This window comes from Scardinius erythrophthalmus, assembly GCF_964197995.2.
Source record: "Scardinius erythrophthalmus genome assembly, chromosome: 11".
NCBI lineage: Eukaryota > Metazoa > Chordata > Actinopteri > Cypriniformes > Leuciscidae > Scardinius > Scardinius erythrophthalmus.
In genome coordinates this window covers 37,461,935-37,487,817 of record NC_138231.1, presented here as the reverse complement: position 1 = coordinate 37,487,817, position 25,883 = coordinate 37,461,935, and the positions used below count along the sequence as shown (strand labels likewise).

Sequence of the window (25,883 nt, the reverse complement as noted above, 5' to 3'; positions counted from 1 at the left end):
ATTGTAAAATATGCGTGAATTTTTACCAGGCCTATTAGTATTGTGAAATAAATAAAGTTTAAGTTCGGTTTTTTTTTTGTAAATTGGGCACAAAGCGTTTCCTCATGCGGCTCATGGGCGTTTATTTTATTTAGCTCAAATAGGCTAGTAAAAGGAAAAAGGTATAAATCAGAAAGAGGTTAATTAATATAGCCTAGCTACTGTAACTTAATGATATTAATGTTAGTAACATTATATAGGCTATGTTCACTACAACAGAATTCACAACATTGTGTGTAATTTAGCCCTGAGCGCAGGCCTCATATAGTTTGTTGTTTGCCTAATCAAACCCTTTTTTATAGTTTTACATTTGTGTTAAATATAAACAGATTTATAAATTCAAATATCAAATCTAGAAGTAGCCTATTAAAGAAGTTTGGATTGCGCATTTACACCATAGGCTACTTTAATTTTTATTTTTTTAGGCCTATTTTTGTTTAATTGTTATTAATATAATTGTTAATATAATCTATATTATTTACATGCTATTATCATTATTATAATAATCAACAAACTGTTTTTATGACCACAAACTTTTAACGTAGGCTAGAATAAATAAGCAGCACCTCGCAAGAACGCACTTAAAACTATTGAAAATGAACTGGACAGATTGTCCTGCATTTAACTTAAAGAGATGCAAAATGTAAAGTAAATGGTAATATAGGCCTATATATTACACAGAATATCACGCATGATAGGCTACTCGTCGACTAAAAATACACAAACAATCTCACTTCTTTAGGCATGTTATGAGATCTGCATCTGCTTAAAACGTGTTACGTTAATACCAAAAGGCTCTCTCTTCTGTATCATATTCCCCTTGCGCGCAACTCAAGCCTAAAACACGCAGCTGATCACAACAAAGACACCTTTTCACTGGCACGAGCCCCTAACACTGCCCGCGCGCACCTGTAATGCATTTGGCACTTAAGCCCTTCATACGAAGTCAAATCGCCTCGGGCTGACCTTGCTATACCAACGCACAGATACTTAACGCTGTAAAGCTTATTCACAGCCTGTTTTTCTTTCTTTCTGTCATTTTCCATCTCTCTTCCTCTGTTTCTCTTCAGTCGTTTCTCTGGATTTAAGGCTTGAGGCCTATTCACAAACCTTATTAAATCACACCGTAATCACAAAAACACCACAGCAAATAAATACAAGCGTGCACTGTTGCAGGACATCAAATCATCAATCTTATTTCTTATAGGCTACATTAAAATATATTAAATATATATATATATATATATATATATATATATATATATATATATATATATATATATATATATATATATATATATATATATATATATATATATATATATATATATATATATATAAATGGTAATCCGTTGTTTGGTAATGGATTGTGTCGGTATGAGTTAGATTAGGCCTATGCATGGCTTGAGTTAAAACATATTTACGTATAGGCCAATAATTTGTATCTAGCTTATTTGTTTTACACTTATAATATGTAAAAAAGCAATGTAGATAATATCAACAAATCACAGACTCACAGACCGAGTTAGAATGCGTTTGTTTGGAGGTTTTTGCTGAATTAATCATTTGATTTATCAAGCCCATATTTTACATGGCTGGCTCAACGTGTCTGGCCTACAGCAATTCTTTCATCTGCTGATTATCAGCTTTTTAATCTATTATGTATTTACAAATGAAAACTTCTATCGAAGACAAGATTGCAAAAGTGCATTTCACTCCAGCGTGCCAACAGAACATTTGTAACAGAACAGAGCAAAATCGCTCAACTAAACAGCATAAAATAAAAGGACTGAAAGTTTTATCTCAATAGCTATAAAATTAGATTAAAAAAATCCAAGAAATCATATCCTTTTCTCGAAATGATTAGTTTAGAAACAAATGACATAAAGAACGTTTATATCAAATTATAAAAATGAACGCTGTGAGGGAAAATGGGACAAGCGACTGTCAATTAAAGTGCTAGATGAGACTATTCTTTTTGTTTACTTTGACAATATAATACTGAATTTGTTATTTTTTACTAAAGTATAATATTAATAATTATTACAATTTTGGTGTGTTTTAATGTTAGTAAATGCATTTTTTTTAAAAAATGCTACGAATAAGGATTCCTTGCACGCGTAAGTGACACAGAATAATTTCCAGATGTTTTTAAACCTTTGACCCCCCAACCCCCTGTCAAAAGAGTGTCTTATGCTAAGAAATATTTTAGGAAGAAAATAGTAAAATTGACAAACGTTGAAACAACGTTTTAAAATAGTCCGTGCTTTTGGTGGCCTCTCAATAACAAGCTTTGACAGTCACTTAAGTAAACAATGGATTCAACAGGCATTACAAATCGATAAATCACTCGAGAGTTTAACTCCAACAAGACGTCAATTTATTAAACAAAAAGTAACTTTAGATATTTTCAAAAAGTATACGAAAAAACTGTAACTCAGTTGTACACTCGTTACCTTTCTATACTGAATTGATTATAAATACATTTCCTTGAAAAGTTGGTCCACCTGGTCTTATACATGAAATAAATTAACACATTTTCTTTTAATCCCTTCTTGATGGACGAGCAGGGAAGAGAATGTTTATGTGCAGCGGAATTATCCTACTTACCAACACAAACTCGCATATCAGCCCGAGTTCGCTGACCTAAAGGCTTCCTTAAATTACAAACACATGGGAAATAATACGAATATATATATTAAAACAATTTTGAAATTCATAAAACTTTTGGTCAGAACTTGCTGCAGTCGTATACAAAGGCTCCGGGAGCTCGATAGAGTGGCTGACTGGACGGGAAAGCCATTTGACAGCTATTGCTTCCGGTCACCGGAGAGCTGTTCAGCGCTATCCGCTGCGTTTCGAACATCTCGCGCACCGCGTGAAAGTTCTGCTGCTGGCCGGGATAGCTCGCGCTCAGGTGTCCCAGCTCTCCGGACTGATTGAGGTACCAGGGTGCGAGTCGGTTCTGCTGCAAGTGCTGGCTCTCCTGGCTCGAGCTCTGGTGGGGGTGTGAGATAGAGGAGGCGCTTGTTGTGTTTGTGTATTCCGGTAAAGTGTCATCCCCGTGGCCGCGGTCCCCTGTGTACAGGCTCGTCGCTTGCATGTTGCAGTGATAAGTGGCGGGCTGGCCGCAGGGTGGACTGTAATGGGCGGGCTGCGGGGATGGCGAGTAGGTCAGAGACACTGAGCCTGGTAGAGCGGCGCGAGAGGCCGGCAGCTCTGCCGCGTGCTGCGGGGACCCTCGAAGTCCTGTCATGATTGTATCCATACTAAAGGCCTGCTGTGGCGTTTGCGACTGAGGACTCCCGCTACACGCACTCCCACCGCTCCTGTCTGGACTCTCCGTTTTAGGCACAGCGCTGAGGGGTGGAGTGCTGTCATGCGGGGGCGTGCAGGCCCCGTTCTCCGTCTTTATATCCCGGAGCTTCACAGGTTGCTGTGCTTCTTGCTCGCACGCTTGCCCCAGGTTGTCCTTGCCCTGTTGGTCCCGCTCCTCTCTGTCCCTCAGCACGTCCTTCTTCTTGAAGCGGCGCCTCCGTCGCAAGAAGCTGCCGTTTTCAAACATGTTATATGAGTCCGGATCTAGAGTCCAGTAGCTGCCCTTACCTGGCTTCTTATCATCTCTTGGCACCTTGACAAAGCACTCGTTAAGCGACAGGTTGTGCCGTATGCTGTTCTGCCAGCCTTGCTTGTTGTCCCGGTAAAATGGAAAGCGCTCCATGATAAACTGATAGATTCCATTCAGTGTGATCTTTTTGTCGGCTGAGTTCTGGATCGCCATGGTGATGAGCGCGATGTAGCTATATGGCGGTTTCACCATATCCTTGGGCTGCTGTGCAGGGGCGTACGGCCCATATGCGCGGGCCATGCCACCGGGGTACTGCTCGTGCGCTGCGTGAGAGTACATGCTCATGGGCGCAGGCATACCGGTGTATCCACCTCCGGCCGCGGCGCGATAAAAGCCTTGATCTCCGGTGATATAAGGCACTACGCCTAGAGGGCTTTGGCTAGACACGGGGTAGCGCGCCTGCATCATACCCCTCTCTCCAACGAGAAAAATAAGGTAAAAAAAAAAAAAAAAAAAGTAACTCGGCAGACGTCTTAATTCACTTCGAGAAAAACATCCAAAGCATTCCCAAAGTCAACCTTTTCCTTCAGTCTCTAGTCTCAAAACTTTCACCCAAAGTTTCTTTCCAGTCTGATTCTCGGGTCTTTGCTCTGCAGGCGAATGAGAAGCAAATGCTGTACGAGGAGAACTCGGTGAATAGGGAAAACCTGTGAACTTCCCGCATCCGTCACTTCACAGGGACTTTTTCACCGAATTACCAATTCTGCCTTTTGGCTGCGCTGAGCGCTCCTCCCAGAACTTATCTCGCGACCAATAAGCGCTCGAGAGCTGTTTGTGGAAAGACTGTACCCGAAGACCTTTTCCCTGTGGGCATAGGCATAGTCTACCCTTGAGTTAAGGATAAGGGAGACGCAAACAAACGGAAAGAGTAGAAATGTTGACAGAAAACGAGAAAATTCACATAGCCTATAGCTTCTTATCACGTGAAATGGCTTATCATTGAACTATTTTATAAAATGACATTTTGTATAAAACTATATGGTCAATAATACACGAGGCTAAACAGATTTACAATATTCGCAAAGATGCCTCGTTTTCTTTTCTGTTTTTCTTTTTCTTTTTTTTAAACAGGGTTGCAGCCCTGAATGACTCCCTGTTTTCGCTCATGTAGCCTATATGTCATGATTCATTTCAATCATCTGGCACTAATAGATGCGCTGGAGGGGTGAAGTAAAGCGATGTTTGTTTTTCAGAAACATGTAGGCTACTACTGCATGGGAGCAAAGCAAAAGCTCTGCAGGCCAAAAGGTGTCTTTTAGTCTTTTTTTGGTGGTAGGTTGACGAAAAGCCACCCAAGCAGTGATTTACAGTTATTCTTTGTCAGTGCGTTTACTCACACTTCATTGCTGCTTTAATTTTCTTTAAATGTTAAAACATGTCGACATAGCTTTACGTTTCCACTGAGAAGTCGCACCGCTTGTGACATTTTTCTTTATTCTTTTCGAAAAAGTGGAATTTTAGATAGCTTTAAAGACAACGGGCAGTTTAATACATTTGTTCAACTTGACTGTGTAACATGCTTTTAAGTTGTGAAGTATTTATTTGGCCTATTAAACATTTTTTGTGCACTTGCAGAAAAATAGAGAAGACAGAATGGAAACAGAAGGAAAGGAAAATAAATAAAATTGTTATTCTCTTTGGCAAAATAGTAAAATATTAAATCAAAATAGGCTATTATAATAAAATATTAAATTATACTAAAACATAATTATCAATTCATTATTATCAATGACAACAAGAATAGCAATATAAAGAAATAAAACAGCCATATAAAACATTGAGTAGGCTAATAATTAGTAGCCACATGTTTATATTAGCCTATCAGTAGGCTAATAATTATAATAACATACAAAGAAGCGTTTTTATTAATTTCTATTTCATTTTTTATTTTCTCTGCTGTTTGTTTAATGACTTTACTTTTTAAGAAGGATTGAGTTCATTCTAATTGACAAATATATATGCCTCGGTTTCAAAAAAAAAAAAATTAAAAAATGTCACAAAGCATCATTCATTTAGTTTTTAGTTTTTTTTTTTACCATCTATATCAAATAGGCTAACTGTTGTAAATGTAAATTTACTTTGGAAAAGTTATTTTTTTCTAATTAAAATCCTTGGAGCCGGCTTAATGTTATCATGGTTACTCGGTCAAAATTACAATTTGGTTACAATTTCCTGGCTCATATTTTTCACTTTGAAGTTATTCTTCCTTTTCTTGCATTAATTCCTGCTACTTTAGCTAATTCCAAAAACCGAGGAATTAGGCCAATTCAATGCAATGAGGAGCAACAAGCAAAATGAGTAGCGCGTCTGTTGTTGGTTGGCCAAATTCACCTGCTAAATGTGTTTCTGTCTTTGGTCGCCCCCTTGTGGCCATTTTGTACAAGCACCCATTTTGGGCAATTTGTTTTCTAGTAACAGCCATACACTACCTAGCATATACATACCCATAGGCGGATTAACAAGTGCCACAATTGGCAAGTGCCACAATTCACCACGCAAATATTTTTTCCTCTTTTAAAAAAAGCGATTCATTCTCAAACGTATTTCTAGCCTAGGCAGGGGTAGGCTATGCTATATATATCTATTCTAAATTCCCTGAATTTTTTGTTGAAAGTCTATTATTTTAATTATTTTATAAGTGTTTTGTTTTTTTGTGGATGCCAGATTCACATTATACTGCGTGAGCACGCGCGTTTCATTTCAAAGCCCATATTGCACTAGCCTAGCGTGTCCACTGGCACGGAGCAGAGCGAGTGTTTTCAATTAATTCCAATGGAAGTAGAGCTTTAAGCTCGCGCGTTAGCGTGAAGCTAAACTTCTATATGAACTGAAAACGCTCGCTCTGCTCCGTCCGCGCTAGGCTACTGGAAACGCACCATTTAGCACTCCAGGGCTGAATCCGAAATCGCCCCCTATACCCTTAAATATGGCGTTATTTGACGGGACAGCCATTTGTAGTGGTGTCCAAAACCATAGTGGACGTTATTTATTGCACTTATTCTATCCCACATTCCATCCCACTGTCGATGTAAGCTCAACGACTGTCACTCTAGGTGTCAGTGCCCAGGGGCACCAAATAATATAGCCTACCTATATGCTATAAGTGCATGCTATATAAATTGTTGTTGACGTACAACGTGCCATTTTTTATATCAGATTTGAGGTTAAAATGCATATTATAAGAGAAAAATAGTATGCTATATCAGGTTATAACCGGTCTCACCATTTTCGCAATTGTAAAAATTATTTTAATATATTGGTTAATTTTAAATGATCCTGCGGTGTAACCTCTGTGTAGCCTACCAATATTCCATGTAGTTCATATCAACTACCCATATAACTTGTAGTTAAACATTTAAATTATATTGTTGCCCTATTATAAAATAAGGCTATGTTTTAACGTAAATGGTACAAATGGTGTGTTTATACTATAGCCTATTGTGAATATTAATTTCATGGTCCATTCCTAAGGTCAGCAGTTTGCATAATGGTGCCAAATGAAGCATTCAATAAGAAATTAATCTCTGGTGCTCCTTTTGCGTTTGAAGAATGGGACTCTGCACTGGTCCACAGATGTCAGGCTGCACGCGAACAGGCAAGACCACACACTAACTTCTTCAAACAGTGCGGTTAGCTACAGCCAATGGGTTAGGGATGCAATCAGCTAATTTACTGAAAGGAATGTTCCATCGCCAGCTGCATAGAAGCAGCATTATTCTTTAGCATGAGGTGTACGAAGCCCCTCATGAGCTTGTCACAGCAGTTGTCCACAGTCTTTGTCAAGTTTAAACGAGAGTTTGGACTGGAGTCAAATTGTCTATGATCTCTCCCAGAGCCATAGAGAGAAAGAGTTGCGACACTCCCATAGACCTCCGTTGTAAATAATGGCGGCGCTTTTAACCGCCCACTTCCGGGATTTGAAGAGCGGAAAAGTTCCAAACACTGTCATTTTGGCGTTGGACACCATTCACTTACATTGCTGCGCGTCGAGTTGTTCCAGAGTTAAGTTGTTGAAATATCGACCTCTTTTGAATTGTCAACTGTCTATTTTGTATCAGAGGCCCTTTGCGATGCTTATACTGGTCTTCATTTGTACATGCACAGCGTAATTATTTATATTTTATGTTAGTTGTTTCAACCAATTTTCAAGCACTGCCTGCTAGCTAGTTAACGTTAGCTAGCGCGACTTCGTCAGTTAAGAGTTCGGTAATGAATCGCTGCCACCTTTATAGCAACTTTTATTTAATTTAATTTTTTGGGATATACTAACTTTTCATTATGTTTTATTGTCTTGAGTGAAGCGGCTTGTGAGAACAATGCTGGACCTCTAGGATTGTTATGGCCATCACCAGTCCTGTCTGTTTCATGGATCACCTGCCCCTGATTTTTGCTTTTCTTTTTCACACAAGCACACATTTTTTGTTGTCTGTCATTGTTTAATAAAAATAGTTTATTTGAAAACCTTCATTTGTATCAGCAATGCTTAAATTCGTTTTTAATCTGTTATAGTTTTGATAATGTGTATGGTTTAATAATATTAAAATAATATTCTTAGTCTTAACATGATAATGTTTCACGTTGTGGTCCTGGGGTGGCCACTTTCATCAGAAGAAGTGAGCTAGCTTAAGCGAACTCTGAACGGACCGCCACGGCAGACCTCTTTGCGTGATCACGAAGGTAGGCTAATGGCTGAATCAAAATTTATAAGCAAAATAACGGGAATCAATAGCCTAATACAGCCCAGTTGTGCTAAAATAAATATCATGAGACGTCCATCATCAGATGAATGATATGGAATAGTAAAGTTAGAGCCGCTAAAGCCAGTGCTACTACCATGCGAACATTTTCCCTCCGAAAATATAGCCTAAAACTTGTCTCCAAATGCAAAACTGACATTAACAAAATGCAATAACAGCTGAAAAAGTACTTGGGGTGTGTTTTATTTTATATGTACCGTTCAAAAATGCAATCGCTGCTGTCTGTCCCATAGAAGAACATGACAGCCAGCGTATGTTGTGGAACTATTGGGGCTTACATGAACCACGTGACAGCCATAGCGGCGACATCAAAGAGTGTCGCAACTCTTTCTCTCTATGGCTCTGATCTCTCCGTGACAATTCGATTACGTGTTTAGCCAATCAGAGAGCCTTTGATGCCTTTGCTGTCTGTCAGTACTTTTGCTCTTTCACTGTCATAGCGTGCAGTCCGTATGGAAATCCGGAAGTTGCCACTGGGCCAAGAAAACAAAGCGTGTGAACACGAGCAAGAGAGAACTTTGGTAAAGATTTTCAAGGAGTTGCTGAGAGCTTTGAAGCGGTTTAGATGCAGAGCTTGCTTTGCTTTTGCTTGACAGGCAGGAAAATACCGTTGAGTTATAACTACTGTTCCCAGAAGGAGGGAAACTCGGTACAACATTTGACTATGGGATATATGATGTTGTACCGAGTTGACCGACTGAATGGGAACACGGTTACGCCAAAAGCGGAAAAAGGGGTGTGTTTATTTTGTTGGCTAAGTTTGGCGGAAGTTCCAAACGGCTAACATCGGAACATCAGAGAATGGGCTCTGGGAACATAATATGCTAGGCTATTTAAAAAACTTTAATATGCTATATTGATAGGATAGACTACTTGTTGGGTAAATAATATTGTATATAGTAATATTTTTTTCTTCGTTTACTAGCTATTACTAGCTATTGCGTTTTAAAACAGTAGGCTAATCAGAAATCATTTGTTATAAAATCTTGTATTTTGTTTCCTTCCCCCATCACAAACATTGATTATCCCAAGTCTTGATAGCCAAATCAGATATCAATAATAATAAAAATAAATAATGTATTTAGTTTGATTCACATGGAAAAAAATAAAATGAAAAAATAAATAGAGATAACGGCTATGGCCGCTAGGGGGACCCCTTACACCCCCTCTATAACTGAAGGCAAGATCATTATTTCAATTAAAAGCACACATGAAAAAAGGGGGAATGTCTTTTATTTGCCCTCAATTTTACTTTTAAAGCACTATTATGACATTTTAAAACTGAAAATGTCATGATATATAATATTATATAGTGTTGATTTCTTAGTCTGAACTCATAAAATATGTTTATGGTAATAAACACTGCTGGTTTGTCATCATTTTAGCTTTTTGTTCTGCTTACCATCCTCCACCACAATACCGGATTCTGTCTCATATGAGGCCTTTGAACAAAATATGCAAGAGCTAAAACACATGCGCTGACCAATGCTCTTTAATGAAAGTCATTCTCATCCCAGATTATGCACAGAAATCCTCGTAGATGTCCTCTGAATCTGTTGTACATTAAAAAAAGTTCTGAGTACATTGTTAGTTCATAAAACACATCTTAGTGAAAAAAAGTTGGCCATCTCAAAATGTCCAATAAAATAGTTCGTTTTAATTTAATTGTTTATATTTTTATTTTATTTTAATCTGAGCTATAATGCACTGGTACGTGGAAAAAACACCGAAAGCTGATTTGTTGAATTTAATTTTGATTGCATTGTGCAAATCACGTCATTTACAAAATGTTCAGACAGACATAGGCTACTTAAATGTGTCTTTGTTTAACAGTCAATCAGCAACGAACTCTTTGCTCTATATAGAAACACATCTGGTGCACAGTTTACATGGCATGTAGCCTATAAGAGAGCATTAAACTGAAAGACAAAATGAATTCAGCAATCATTTGGTTCAGGATTTTTATCATTGTTAAATATCACAATATTTTAGCCACTTTTCAATTCATAAGGCCAAAAGGTGTCATTTCCATTTCGCACAGTGGTCACTGTTTCACACTATCCAATTACATCTTATTTTACTAATTATAGCCTAATATACAATATTGATTGAATATATAGGCTACAATCTATTTTGTAAAATGTCTTGTTTGTTGAAATGAAAAATGCACTCCAGATCTGCTTTAACCCCCAGATAGCCTAGTTATCCCAAGCTTTGAAATCTAATTGGCAAATTATATGCACTAGTGATTCTTTCTGTCTATGTTTATATTGTCGTGATTTTAAGTGTCTATACACTGTAAAATATTTCCAGACTTTCACAATATTTAACTGTGTTTTTTTACAGTAAAATACTGTTTTAATTGATTTACTGTAAACAATTGTAATTTCACAGTAATGTGGATTCGCTCACTGACTTTTTACTATCTGCTGTGATATGACAGCAAATTACTGTAAAAAAAATAGGCTGTTCAGCTGAGAACGAAGACCCCACCCAGATAGCAAGCACAGTTGGGCCAACGGCTTTTTCTGTATGGGCCAGCCTGAGCCTCGGCTGAAATCAGTTGTAATGGTGTCAGGTCCATACTCGGTGTAGCTGTGTGTACCTTCGACCCGAGTTCGTTTTGTCACAAGCGGGCCACGAAAAAACTGAAAAAAAAAAAGATTTTGGCGGTTAAATCCTGAGGATGATCCAACAGACGCGTCGCAGACCATTTCGTTTCCGAGAGGAATCATTCAGCTGAAAAAAACGGGTAAGTAATTTAATTCATTTATTGTTCTATTGTTTGATGTTTTAATTGAGATGGTTTGCGATGGTAATTAGGCCTTCGTAACATCAGAATACCCATTCGGTCGCGGAGATACGGAGTGTTGATGAAAAGGCCTAACGTTACGGTTTCATTTTAGGATGATTGTGTATTTGTTTTATTAGAAAAACTGCTGAGCTGGATCCAGTGCACTGTAATGTTGGCTAATGAAATTATATTTAGTAGTTATATTCCATTTTGTTTGCTAAAATTTAGTCAGTTATTTCGTCTTTTTCAACGAGTGATTATCGAATCATAGGAGTCGGACTATGCTTTCGGTGCATAGATTTGATTCACTAACATTTCAAAAGAGTCATTTACTTGTGAATCGAACTACTACACTGACCACCACGCTGCTGCATAACACCCGCGGAGACAACTCATTATATGTACAATCTGAAATTAAAAAAGACTTATTTTGTTGTAGCTAACACTTCTGTGGGGAGCTCCGAAACGGGAAAGCGTTATAGATAAGTGCAGCTTATTAATTCTTTGTCTTTTGCTCGACTTTTGTTATTGAATGTTACGTTAACGTCAACGTAATTTGCTTTAGAGCAGGTGCACTTTAGAGTGAAAGAAAAAATGAAAGAGTAGGCTATATATCACTGTATAATGCGATTAAAATGGTTTAACATTTTACTGCAGTGGGGATATATGATGATTATGAGCGAACATACTAACTTAATTCATGTTTATCTGATCGCACTGTTTGGAATCTGACACCAACAGTTTTTGCAGTCTTGGTTACACTTTATAATAAGGTTTTATTTGTTAATATTAGTTTTCAACATTAGTTAACAGAGTAACCATGCGTAATACTTCAAAATGTATTAATCTTAGTTCATTTTCATTTTGACATTTAAAATAAAACAGTATTTGTTAACATTAGCACTGTGAACTACAAGAACAAACATTGAACAGTTGTATTTGTATTAACTAATGTTAACAAATACTGTAACAAATGTATTGGTAATATTAGTTAACACATTAATGTTAACAAATGAGACCTTATTGTAAACTGTTACCGATATTTTGCATATACTGCTGCGTGAACTCTGACAACAACATTTATCAAACCTATGCACATAAAAAACGAATGCTTAAGATTTAATAATGACTTCACAATATGTATTCCTTTATTTAAAAGATGCAGTTCAGAGAAACCCTGACAGCTAATGCTGCTGAAATGGAGGTCGAGGGATCATGGACTGGTGGATCCAGCCGTCTAACTGGCAGTAGATCGAGGAGCAGACACAAGGTAAGTCTTCCTAGTGTTGATCAGGAGGCAGACACACTCTGGCAGTTTAAATCTATATTAAAAACACACCTCTCTAACCTAGCATAAACATAATACATTTATATCATTAAAATCCCTATAATCCTATATAATTCAAAAAGGATTGTTAGGCCGCATAAATTAGCTCAACCAGAACCGGAAACACTTCTCATAACAATGAACAATGGCATTTTTGCTAATGTTAGTCTCTCTGTCTCATTCTTATCCCGAGGTTACTGTTGTCAGCCGGATCTAGTCCGTATCCAGATCAGATGCTGGACCTGCACCCTAAGATGAACACAGTGAGCCCTGAATGTCAGAAGAGACCATGACAACTAGACGAGACCTAGAAACAAACGCCTGTCAAGACCTTGTTGACACAACAGTCATCGGCACAGTCATCGGATCAGATCCACGAGAACCAGACCAGTCCTCCACACAGACCCAACGGCCAACTCCTCTCCCACCAATTGCCAGCGTGATCTTATGAAGGTAAAAGAGTAGCAAAACTCGAGATTAGATGTGAATTTGAGAACTTGTACAATTAATATTTGTACTTGTACACTAAAATTTACACTCACATCTCCAATGTGAAAACTTGTTGAATGTTGAGATCAGCACTTGCAGAAAATAGTCACAAACATGCATTCTGAATTTTAAGCTGCAGATAGTTACAAATGTAAAAGTCATTCACAGAAATACAATGACAGACACAAACTTGTATTCTTTCATTCACATTCGCAGCACAACCTCAATTAAGCACTTCTCAAATCTGCCATTGCAATATCAAATCTTCACACATTGACTTTTGCAACTTTTTTTGCGATATACTGTATTAGATGCGTAACTAACTTTTGCATTTTCAAACTCAGTGGCAGTAAGAGAGATAGGCGCGGCAATTTGAAATGGCAGATTTGAGAAGCTGGAAGTGCCTAATTGAGTGTATACTGGGAATGTGAATGAAAGAGTACAAGTTTGTGTCTGTCATTTTATTTCTGTGAATGACATTTTAACATTTGTGACTATTTATCTGCAGTTTAAAATTCAGCTGGTCCAAAATGCATATTTAGGCTGCATCAAAATAATCCACACGATTCCAGTCGACAAATAAAAGTCTTCTGATCTGAAACGATTGATAATTTTTATAAACAAAACGATAATTATGTAGTTTTTAACTGCAAACGCTCACCTTTTCCATCGCTCTGTGATGTGCACTTGGTCACGTGTCTTGTAATCGCATTACGTTACGCTTTTGCAAGCGTGCATTGCATTTCTTTAATTAAACTATCACTTTTTGAAGTTTAATAATCCTATTTCACTCTATATCATGACTCTTGTTTTTCTGTCCATAACATTAAGACTATTTTTAAAACGCCTTATGTTAAAGGGTGCTCATTCCTGTTCCTGGATATCTGTCGCAGCAACAGGACCAGCACCTCTTACCTAAGGTATTTTGCATGTGCTGTTGTGATCAGCAAATGTGGAAAAACTTAATGGATTATTGAAAAATAATCACTGTAAAATATATTGTGAAGTTAGACTGCTTTTTCAAATTTATAAAAATAAATAGGGAATCTATCAGACTCTGAAATGTAACTTTTTTACTTGTCGTCTTAGGTGCTTCCTGGGCATCAACCTTGATACAGGATCTAAATCCAAAAAGAAGCAGGGTGGCATCGATCAGCAAGTTTGTTCTCTATTACGAAAACTTGTGGATTTTGAATGGATGGCAAAGCAGATTTTGTGCTTTTTTTCCATTTGCTCCAGTCATTGTTGCCTCTCTTCATTTTCACCTGCCATATTGCCACTGAATATTTTGGACTGCCCTTATGGTTGAGACCTTCTACCTGGCTATTGTTTTGGATTTTCCCTGTGTTTATTGGACTGATAATCTCGTTGCCTACTCCTGCCTGCTCTCACACTTAATCTGCCTCATCCTTCTGGGGTCGCTGCCAGTATAAATGAATAAACAGTTTTGTTTTTTGGGTCCTTACCCATTACCTGACCTGTGCACATTCATAAGGTAAAACACACATTCACAAGCCAACATGCATTCAACATACATACACATTCACCTTTACCAGTTCTTGTGTCATTGCATTTGGAAGAATTAGAATTAGAATCTGTGTTCTGAGAATAGTGTCAGTCAAGTTAGAGTTTGGGATGTAGTCCTAACAGCTTAATGCAACATGTTTGTTGTGATATTATTGTATCAATTGTAAAAAATAAAACAATTGAGGAAAGCATTGTTTAATCTTGTTTTTTTTTATTACTACTTTTCTGTGATCACATTGCATTGCTGTATTTAATTGTAACTTTACAGTTAATTACTGGCTACTAATTGCATTACTTTTACAGCCGAAACACAATAAATCACTGTGAAATTACAGTAATAATGTGATATAATTAACTGTGAAATCACTGTACACAAGTGTAATTTTACTATAATTTACATTAAATTTCTTACTGTAAATTACTGTGAAAGTAATGCAATTAGTAGCCAGTAATTTACTGTAAAATCACAGCAGAATTTTTTACAGTGTAGGCTACCTCCAGTAGCCTATATGCTATGCTTTAATAATGATGCTTTGTATTTTCTTGGATGATAACTGTGTTTTGAATACGGGTGCGATTGATGTGGATGAATGAAGCTGTGAGTATTATCAGTGTTTATTAGTAACTACAAATGTCCATTGTTATCCTCTCCAAATATTCGCTCAGGTATGCCGCTTTGTTTATACAGTCAGGAAGAACTCTGGCAGTCGAGTGTATTTCACAGGTCGCTACATCTAGTCACCGATAGATGGCGGTAAAAGACCGCGCAAAAGCTTCGACTGATGCGCCACCAACAATCAACCGAACCAACTATCTGAAATGAGTTGAACTTGTTTTTGACATTCTCACGGTAATACCCGTGTCCTTTTGCTTTTGAAGGTCAAGAAAAAAATGATTTTGTTCAGTATTATCTCCGTTCTCCATTTGCACGAGTCACATTCCTTGGGCCATTGCTGAAGTAGGCCTAAACGAAATGCAAAATATGTTCATTGCTTTGCTGCGGGGGGAAATTACAATTACAATGTTTTATCAAAAATATCCTAATTTATTCGAATAACACCTGTAGACTAATTTACCATATTGGCCAAGCGGAAAAATAATATATAGGCCTATATTTTTTTTTTAAATCAAGAAAGCCTATTTAAAAAGTGAGACAGTTAAAACTCAAAACTGCAAATCAGTTTCACAAAAATATGTAATGTAGGCCTACATGCGTCGTAAATGGAAATGTAATTATAATCTATTTTAAATGATCGTGATAGCGCTTTACAATAGGCTGTGGTGGTCTCGATTCTTAACATTAGTTAAGACATTAATTAACATGAACTAATATAGCCTATTCTCGCAGAATCTATTAGCATTTGTTAATGTTAGTTGATAAAATGTTTATGTTTGTAGCAGTGCATTAACTAATGTTAACAGATACAACTTTTGATTTTAAAAATGTATTAGGCTAGTAAATGTTAAGATTAATATTAATTAATAAATGCTGTAGAAGTAGCCTATTGATCATTGTTAGTTCATGTAGTTAACTAGCCTTAATGTTAACAAATGAAACATTATTCAAAAGTGGTACCATTACCGTTTTACGCAATGTCCTATTTTCATTTTCTTATTCCATAGAGTAAAGATTTTACATAATTAGCTAGGCCTACTTTACCCATGATAAAGTCATATTATATGGTTATGAAATTATGAAACGCAAAGAAAAAACAATATGAAACTGCAGATGTAAAAAGTAAAAATACTAAATATTTTTTTCTTTATCTAGCCTATTTTTATTTTATTTTTGTAAAAATTAAAAGTGTGACAACTTACCGCAACCTTACATGTATGAAAAATATAACCTTTGGTTAAAAATAGGCTATTGATTATATAACGGACTCACTGTATTTAGCTTGTTTACACAACCGCTATTGCAAAATATTATGATAGCGGAATATAAATTTGGAGGACATAATTCACAATTATTCGGTTGATGTTTTTGATCAACATTAAACAATTAAACATTAAATAAAGAGATACAGCTGTTGTGACACCTGGCCATAATTTCCCCATAACACATCAAATTTGCAGTAGCCTACTGTAAATCATAGATAGATAGATAGATAGATAGATAGATAGATAGATAGATAGATAGATAGATAGATAGATAGATCTACTATTGATCAGGCAAAAAACACACTGCTTTCCTTGAAATGTTTTATTTCTAACTTCCACACATCACATTATACTGTACAGATTAAGTGAAATATATACTTAAATGTGCTTAATTCAACCTCTATTGAAATGTAACCAAAAGACATAAAATGGTCCGTCCATGACTTCATGAGTTTAACTGTTTCATGCGCTCGCTGCCAGGGCTGGTTTTGGAAAATAGGCCTATTTCCAATCGCTTTATGAGTGCAAAATAATTAATCCTTCATTAATTTTCTTTACCTCACAGTTATCCAAGTGCTTATCTTTGTGCAACTTGCTCCGCAAACAGCGGACTACATCACGCAAGGCTTTACGTCTTGATTCACACTCTGATGGTGATGATGGTGATGATGATGGTGATGATAATATCCACCAGCAGAAGGATGGAAAGACGTAATTCCGTTAAAATTCAACATGAAGTCCTTCCGTTCTCCGACTGGGGAAGAATGTGTCGGATAGCGCGATATTCCCACTGGGGACAGATAATATGCACAATGAGATAAATATACACATGATAAAATCTAATATTAAATATTGTTCATTTTACATTTATCAGCTCATGAGTAGAGCTTCTACCCCCACATTTGTAAAATGTTCCATATCTGCCTTTAATGTTTTGTAATTCAAACAATTTTTTTTCTAATTATGTTTCTCCATAAATATCAAATAACATTATATTTTTATTTTAAAAAATGTAAATTAATAAACTGTCTTTCATGAGCTTCACACATTTTTCTTCATATTTTATATTGACGTGAAAAAAATAATGATTCTTGAACCCTAGGTTGTAATAATATAACAGCAACAAGAACAATTATTATTATTATTATAAACTTGTGCAGCTGTTTATAAACGTATAAATAAACGTATTTTGCTCCCCCACACATATCAGTGTGGTCGGACGTAAAAACAATCTTGCAAAATATGTCATTTGAGCCATACTGCATATGAATTCAACAGCTAACTCAAAACATTTTGTACAGTTTATAGTAATCCTTTTAAGTAAAACATTATGCCTTTTGGTATTATGAGATATCTTTCTTTTTTCTATCGTGCTTTTCATTCTGATTTTGGCTACAGAATATAATAAATAAAAATATTTCAAAGTAGGGTTACACTTTATTTTAAAGTGTCCTTGTTTATATTGAGTAATATTAACATAATATATCTTGAAGTTAGGATTAGGTTTGGTTTAGTGTTAGTTGCGTGTAGCCTAATTATACACAATTTATACAAATTGTATCGTGTAACAAAGACACAGTTACCCAAAAAAGTTAGGCCTATATAAAAAAAAAAATGTTGGCATCTAAATGTTTCCGAGATGACTTGCCGTTACCTGACATGTCTGTGTTGTCTCTCGCACTTTGCTGCATATAACCCTGCTCCAGAGAGTAGGTGAATATCCCGGGATGCTGCCCTGTGGACGGAGAACTGCTTGTGACTGTAGACGGTTGTTTTAGGTATGGAGAACTGGAAGAAGCCCATAGTGCCGTGCTCTCTGAATACGACGAGTGACCATCAAGCGCGCCCGCTATGGCAGTAGAGGACGGAACTGGGCTGGTGTTGCTCTCCGCGCCATAGTCTCCGTTCCCGGGCACAGGACAGCTAGCCATATAGCCATGTCTGGAGCTGGGGGACATGTGACCGTGGTGCCCGCTGCTCATTGACTCATAACCATTACCAGACAGATCCAGGTTGTAGCCACTGCTATGGCACGCGAGTGCGCCGGAGGGAGTTTGGTAATCGAAGCTCTGAGGTAAAATGGCGGAACCGAACCCAAGGCCATTCATCATTCTGTACATTGGTTTCATAGCTTGACATTTTCTCCTAAACCCTCGCGGTCTTCGCCGAAATGACCCTTCCTCGAACATAAACTCACTAGTGGGGTCTATGGTCCAGTAATGTCCTTTACCCGGACGCCCAAGGCCTTTTGGTAGTTTAATGAAGCACTCGTTCAGAGACAAGTTGTGTCGAACAGAGTTTTTCCAGCCCTGATAAGAGCCTCGGAAAAAAGGGAAGCGTGTTTGTAAGAACTGGTAAATCTCACTGAGTGTGAGTCGCTTTGTCGGCGCGCTCTGAATTGCCATGACAATGAGCGCAATATAAGAGTAGGGCGGTTTCTCCGGGCGCCGCAGTCCTGAATTAGGCTTTTTGCTTTTGGGCACGGCGTCATGGTCCTCCAAACTACCTGTGGAGTTCATCAGTCCTGGATGCAGCGCGCTGGACGCTGGACTGGTCCTCATCGGGGGCGTTGACCGCGGTGGTCCGTGGGAGCTCTCAGTCGTCATCTCTCCCGCTCTGACGTACGAACACAACTCGTTGACAGACGTTGACGCTGACAGAAGAAAAAGGTAAAGCAAAACTCCAAAAGATTGAGATGTTCAAAAACCAGTAAAGTTCAAGAAAACAACCGAGTAGCCTATAAACACGACACTTGTTCATTCGAAAACGTATGCTTATTTAATCAAGCATTCTATGCAAAGCAACGTCTATTTTCCTGGCGTTAAAAGTTGTAGTCAAAATCCTGCTGTTTGAGTGAAAATATCCAAGGAATACGCACATTCGTGGTCGTTATCAACGTTTTACTGCGGGTCCTTTTCTGTCACTGTCTCCGCGCTGATCCGGGTGGCTGTAATCCCTTTTAGAGAACGAAATGGAAAGTCTTGAGTTCGTGCAGCGCCTCAACTAAACAAAACCCGACAGCCAATCACTCAATAACTCTCTCCGGCTTTCTCCACTCAAATTGCTCCTCCTTCCTCGCCTCACCCACCCCCTTAAACCCCTAAGACTCCAGCAAGCTCAACTCTTTCTCTCGCTCTGGCCTCATGCACACTGTCCACCAAAATCAACTGACCCTCAATCTATCACTATACGCGACAACAAACTTCGTCTCTCATCATCATCATTATTATCATCTTTCTAGCTCGAGCATGCTTATTCTTCTGGCTTATTTATAAAACATGTTTTGGTCATTTAGCCTGAATGAGTCAGCCATGTGTTGCACGCTTTATGGGAATAAACTTGGGTATAATAGAATTATATTTTTTTTTTTTAATAAAGATTATTTTAGCGTATCAAGTGAGGCCAATGTTTACTGGAATTTGCATTTGCGACTCTAATGGCCTTGGAGGGCTGTCAATACGATAAAAATCTAAATGAGCTTTAGGGGCCTTCATAAACGCAGCAGGACTAAAATAAATAAATCATTCCATCAAATGAGGAGACAGTGATCAGTGCGAGTGCGAGAAGATGGGAATGACTTTGGCTCGAGTGGAAGCATGGTCGTCTCTGTTGAGAGCTTTGGGTAGGATACCACACACAGCGCTCCAGTATCAGCTTACGGGCCCGGGGCCACAGCACATCCCTCGAGTCCAGCGTTCATTAACAAAAGAAAAAGCCAATTAGCCATTTGGACGTCGACAGCTTCCGCCAGCAAAGAAGGGTCACAGCAGTCTTCATATAGACCAGTATAAATATTGATTTATTTATACAAACGTAAACTTCTAATAAATATATATAAATAGGCCTACATATAATGCATATTAGTGATATATTATATTTGTTATGTGAGAAAAAACATAATTATCTATGTGAGAATTAGAGCAGATAGCAATTTACATTAGCTTAGCTATGTAATCGATTTGTGAATTTTTATTTATTTATTTTTTTTTACTGGGCAGCATTTTATTAGCATACAAATGTTTAAAATCATATATTATTGAATCCACATTATTTGCCGTTTATTATAAAAAAGTGACGATAAAGACATGAAAATAGCACGGATATGTTATCCCTCGCGCTCTTTTTCTCCCCTCCCTTTTTAATCACCCAACTCTTTTAAGTGTTCTTTTGAACAAAGCGAATCAACAATGCCCTAGTTTAGACTTACCGTGAGGATGTGGATAAAAACATGTTCCCGCGCTATATAAGCAGTATTTCGGCGGGTTTCCCCCGCCCGCTGAGCGCCTGACCCCCGCCGAGTCCCGGATACCCACGGCTGCTCTGGAGGAAACCGAGCTCTGCACGAGACTTTGAACACAGGCCATCGCTAAGAGTGTATGTGCGTAAGAAAGCATCGTGCTCCCTTGCGCAAATACACTCACTGAACTATTTTCATTACCGACCTAATTGAGCCTCTGTAAACAAGATTTATGACTTATTCTTTGTCAAACGAATACGCATCAAAGGGTCCAGTCAAGTTTGATCTGTGCTTATAATGTGAGGTATCAAACGATTTTAATGAAATGTAAATGAAATGTTTTAGGGTAAAGTGTCCACTGAATTATTGTAGAAAATGGGCGTTAACAATCTCTAAATTATTAAATTGTAGAGTGAGAATATTAATGAATTAATCATTAGAGATTAAGACACTAAATAATGTGTTGGGTTTTTTTTATCTATTGATGCTTTATTTATCTTGTTTTATATTTATTTAGTTGTAAGCCTTCATAAGCCTTATGCAAGATTCATCCCACGAATTTAGAAAACAGTTTATGTGATGCCTGCTATTCTTTCTTTTTTGGGGGGCAAGTTGGAAACAATTGATCCTGTTTGATGAAAGCATTTTTTACAGTGCGTTCATTTGGTTTGGATGCCAGTGCTTGCACTGTATGAGCGAAACCATCAGAAGTGTATGACATAATACATTGTAATGTGTTCCGTATATTTTCATTTCATTTTGTGTGTAGATAACAGCGTCATAGGCCTGTGTGTTTATTTAACTTGTTGACGTGACAAGCTTGCATATTTATAGCCTGCGAATGAGCGCTTCACTTGTGCCCGAAATGCTGCAGGTCTTGATAGATTTTAATTCTCAGCTAACGGTTTTTCCATTAACAGGTGTGTGTCATTCCGCGAGTTCACCTGCAGGTTGCAGCATCGCACTTAAATGGCAAGCATTTAAAAGAGTGAGAATTTAAAGGTTGCCAGCAGAAACCAATGCTGATTTGCGAGTTGTATAGCCTACGAGACATAACCACAGAAGTAGGCCTACATAAATTTGGGAGCTTTCCTTAATCTTATAGCTAATATTATTGCATTAAAGTACGATCAACATCCTGCGTCTCGATTTCTCCCAACTTGTATCATTTTGTAGGGCTACTGATTGACTGCTTTGGCGCTTTATACAACAAAGTATTCTCTTAATTCGTTAATTAATCAATTAATTAATTAATAATTCGTTTATTCATTCATTCATTCATTGAGGAGTAAGGAACAAATATACAGGCCTAAGTGGAGAAAGACAGGTCCTCACTCCTTGACCTGAAAATTACAGGGCTGTCAACCCAAGGAAATGACGTGACTGAGGACTAAAATTGAAAAGAAAAGCGATGGTCCTCTTTCAGTACCGCGGACAGCGCAAAATATTTTCATGTTTGAGACAAGCAAAAAAAAAATTGTCGTGTAAAAAAGTAATAAATAGGCTACACAGAAATTAAATAGTTAATAATAAATGTAAAAAATAAAATTGTTTGTATTGGTTATTCTATTTAATGATTTATATATTTCTAAATACGTCCCATTTGTCCTTTTGTCGAAGCCTATACTTACCTTGCAGGTTTGAGATTAGAGTTTTACTGAACAAGTATTTGTGTGATTTTAAATGGAAGTCAGTTTATCTGCAAGCATTTTAGATTATTTTCTATCAACAGCCAGCAAATATATATAGGCTATTATATATTAAGTTTATAGGCTAATTTAACCGAATAATCACTAGGCTACTTACCTTGCTGGTTTGAGATTAGAGTTTTACTGAACAAGTATTTGTGTGATTTTAAATGGAAGTCAATTCATCTGCAAGCATTTTAGATTATTTTCTATCAACAGCCAGATATATAGGCTATTATATAAGTTTATAATTTAACCGAATAATCACTGCTTACGATATTATTTTTAAATTAACGATATTAATTTATTATATTAATTATATAGAACTAGTAGGCCTATCGATATTAAACTACACGCATAGAAAATGGCAAGAAAAGCGTTCCTATTAATTCGAACTTTTATTTTGGGAGCGCGCGTGTTATGACTCACGCTTGCAGTAGGCTAGGTTGATTTTTCATTTGAAGAGAAACTGTTTTGAAACGGAGTAAGTTGGTCAGTTGACAGGCCTTGTAATTTTACATTATGAAAAAATATTGTATACTTCTTTATGGGAAATTTAAGAAGTGTGCGAACTGTGCAATCTGGGGTCAGCTGTCTAATTATAGGGACTTTATCTCGATTTAAATGAACATTTTTGAGATTATCCGTGTGTTATGTGAATCAGTAATAAAGTTTTGCATAATGATAATAAGTGGGCTATTTTTGCATATGTTTGGTTTGATAGTGATCCTAACAGATGATATTTGAGCGATGTACGGTTGCCATGGTTACTTCCTCAGTTGACGTTGGTTACTTCGCTATTCAATTTGTCGTGACAATGCATTTTTTTATTACTTTATTATCTCTAATTTCAATGAACTGTTTAATATTTCGAAAAATGTACATCAAATCACTCAGAATTCAACCCCCCACCCCTCAGTTTCAGTGTTTGCATTTGCCTTGCATGATTGTTGGTAGCACAGATTTCATTTCAGCAAGTCAGAATCATTGTAAAACATTTTAATTATGAAGAATGGAGCCAGTGACGTGTCCAATGACCAGTGAACTAAGTGACACTCAAGGTATGGTTTCAGAAGAATAATGACTGAAAATGCTTGCATGACTACTTTCTCTCATATTTTCTTTTATTGACGAAAAGTAGGCTACAACTGCATATGTTGTCCAACTTACTGAGCACAGCTCTGAACAAACCATCACATTGACACAGACACCCAACACAGTTTTACAAAGAAGCAAACTACATTTAAATACACACTCTGTCTAGAATTATTGACATGGTTATGCCATCGTTTACAAGAAATGAAAATGGAATCAGTAAACACTGTGCACTGGCGCGGCATTGAAGACATCTAAACAGCAAACATGCAGCATTGCAGTAATGTATTCTTTGTGCATGCTGGGCTTAAAAGTCACGATCAAATAAAATAAAAAAACACATAGGCCCAAAACACAAACCGTTTCACACCATGCACATAACCGGTGTGTCAAACACCAAAGAAATTGCGTTTAAGCGTGCGAATGTCTGTAAATTGCCATGTTCACTTGTCGTTTCATGACAGCAGAGAGTCTATTCTGAAGGGGTGATATCCAGTCTCTTGGACAGTAGTAGTGTGAGAATGTGCCAAACCCGGAAGGGGATTCGATATGTCCTGCATTCGTTTGATGTTAGTTATGTCCACCGTATTACACCTGTAGATTGGAAAGGCATTCGACACCTCAGAACTGACCTGGAATCCGCTCTGAGGCGCATGAGCCACTGTGGACGGCGGATAGCCCATAACGACCGGCAGAAAGTGCGGAGCTGCTGACAACATTAGCCTGGTACCAAAACACGTGTCCTCTGTGCATTGCTCCCTCCGCATAAACGGTTTACTGAGGATGCTGTCTATGGCGAACGAGCTGGAAAACTTGGAGCTTTCGTCGCGCGCTGGGAGCCGGCTGTCATCCGCTGGCGCGCGCTCCTGAGATTCCGAGTTGCTCAAGTTCTTCTTACTGATGCGCTTCCTCCTCCGGCGGAAAACACCGTCTGCGAATGTGTATTCACTGTGTGGGTTCAACATCCAATAATTGTCTTTCCCCCACGGACGCGAGGGATCTCGCAGCACTTTTAAAAAGCAGTCGTTTAATGACAAGTTATGCCGTACAGAGTTTCGCCACCCCGTGTAGCTGCCCCGAAAAAACGGGAATTTTTTCATTAAGTACTCGTTTATTTCAGCAAGTGTAAGGCGGCCGGTGTTGGAATCGCGTATCGCCATAGCAATGAGCGCGATGTAGGAGTATGGTGGTTTGGGTCTACGCGTGTATGGTTTCGCCTTCCCGTCCGAAACGGGGGCACTTGGTCCTGGGCTGTTGGCTGAACAGTCTCCATCCGAGCCCAATTCCTCCTCCGTGGACAGTGGTGAAGCCACGTTCACATCCATGTCACTGCACAGGTCCAGAGGCTTGTCCACAAGGCGACTCGCAGAGAAAACCTCCAACTTCATTGTAAGGCGCCTCTTTCACTTTAAACTGAGTAGCTTTTTATTAAAGTCTTCTGCTGTTTGTTTTGAGCAACACTTTCGGGAGAAACGCTTCTGTATTTCACAACGGAATACACCGGCGGCGTTAATATAGGCTAATCGCTCTGCAAGGACGGCCCACGAGGGCGGGGCTTACAGTACAGACCTATCAATCACAAACACATTCACGCTTGTTAAGGATTTAGAGATGCTCACCTGCCCCCGTATAAGTGCACGGATAGAGAGTGAGGGGTTTTCTTTTCTATTTTCTTTCTTTCCTTTTCTCAAAAATAACCCGTGAGGACATTTCACTATATGCTCAATAAATAAGTTATGACAACATGTTTTTACATTGCTTTAACTCATCAAAATACTCGTTTTTTAAGTCAGTTTAATGTAATTTAAGTGGAAATGACTTCAAATTGGTTCTTAATATTGAAAAAATTTTAATCTAAAACAATAAAATTAAAACATAATTTCATTGTACATGAAAGTGAAATCGACATGTGAAGGCCAAGAATGCAAACCCATACTCAGAATTTGTCCTCTGCATTTAACCCATCCAAGTTAGTGCACACACACGCACCCGGAGCAGTGGGCAGCCTGTGGCACCAGGAGAGTGATTAGGGGGTTAGGTGTGTTGCTCCAGGACATCTCAATCATTTCCTTCCTGTATTGAGAATTGAACACACAACCTTCAGGTTACCAGTCTGACTCTCTAACCATTAGGCCACGTCTGCCCCTAATGGTTAGAGGCATGTGTATTTTAGGAAATAAGTCATCATAAAATGACTTGTGATGATTTGAAGGCTTCTCATTATTTACAGGCCTATTTATTTACATGTACCTTTCAAGGATAGCCTATAAAACCTAAAATCACCTACACTGTGAGAGCCCGCCAATGGCCCCCACAATGAAAACAGCTTAATAAACATGCAAAATATTGTACGTTAATGTGAAAATAAAAATCCAAAAGGGTTTAGTAAAAACTGTTAGAATAAGTGAAAAATCCCCACCA

General features: G+C 37.8%; 3 protein-coding genes and 1 long non-coding RNA gene across 4 annotated transcripts; 1 reads left to right on the top strand and 3 right to left on the bottom strand.

The window, feature by feature from the left end:
- Nucleotides 1–2,402: 2,402 nt before the first annotated feature.
- On the bottom strand, nt 2,403–4,334 carry foxc1b (forkhead box C1b). The gene has a single exon (XM_081378438.1). The coding sequence runs from the start codon at nt 4,073–4,075 to the stop codon at nt 2,771–2,773; it is 1,305 nt and encodes a 434-aa protein (XP_081234564.1). The 5' UTR covers nt 4,076–4,334; the 3' UTR covers nt 2,403–2,770.
- A 6,566-nt stretch (nt 4,335–10,900) lies between these two features.
- Nucleotides 10,901–14,755, top strand: LOC308698269. Its single transcript, XR_014031041.1, has 5 exons — nt 10,901–11,176; nt 12,378–12,488; nt 12,739–12,998; nt 13,894–13,954; nt 14,124–14,755. It is a non-coding gene; the product is annotated as an uncharacterized lncRNA (long non-coding RNA).
- Nucleotides 14,756–16,752: 1,997 nt separating this feature from the next.
- On the bottom strand, nt 16,753–19,447 carry foxf2b (forkhead box F2b). The gene is made up of 2 exons (XM_081378577.1): nt 18,097–19,447; nt 16,753–17,232 (listed from the first exon to the last, which is right to left on the bottom strand). The coding sequence occupies exons 1-2, from the start codon at nt 19,046–19,048 to the stop codon at nt 17,054–17,056; spliced, it is 1,131 nt and encodes a 376-aa protein (XP_081234703.1). The 5' UTR covers nt 19,049–19,447; the 3' UTR covers nt 16,753–17,053.
- Nucleotides 19,448–23,534: 4,087 nt separating this feature from the next.
- Nucleotides 23,535–24,850, bottom strand: foxq1b (forkhead box Q1b; the record flags this gene model as incomplete). The annotated part of the gene is made up of 1 exon (XM_081377952.1): nt 23,535–24,850. One exon carries the CDS (start codon nt 24,848–24,850, stop codon nt 23,918–23,920), a length of 933 nt encoding a protein of 310 aa, XP_081234078.1. The 3' UTR covers nt 23,535–23,917.
- Between the last annotated feature and the right edge of the window lie 1,033 nt (nt 24,851–25,883).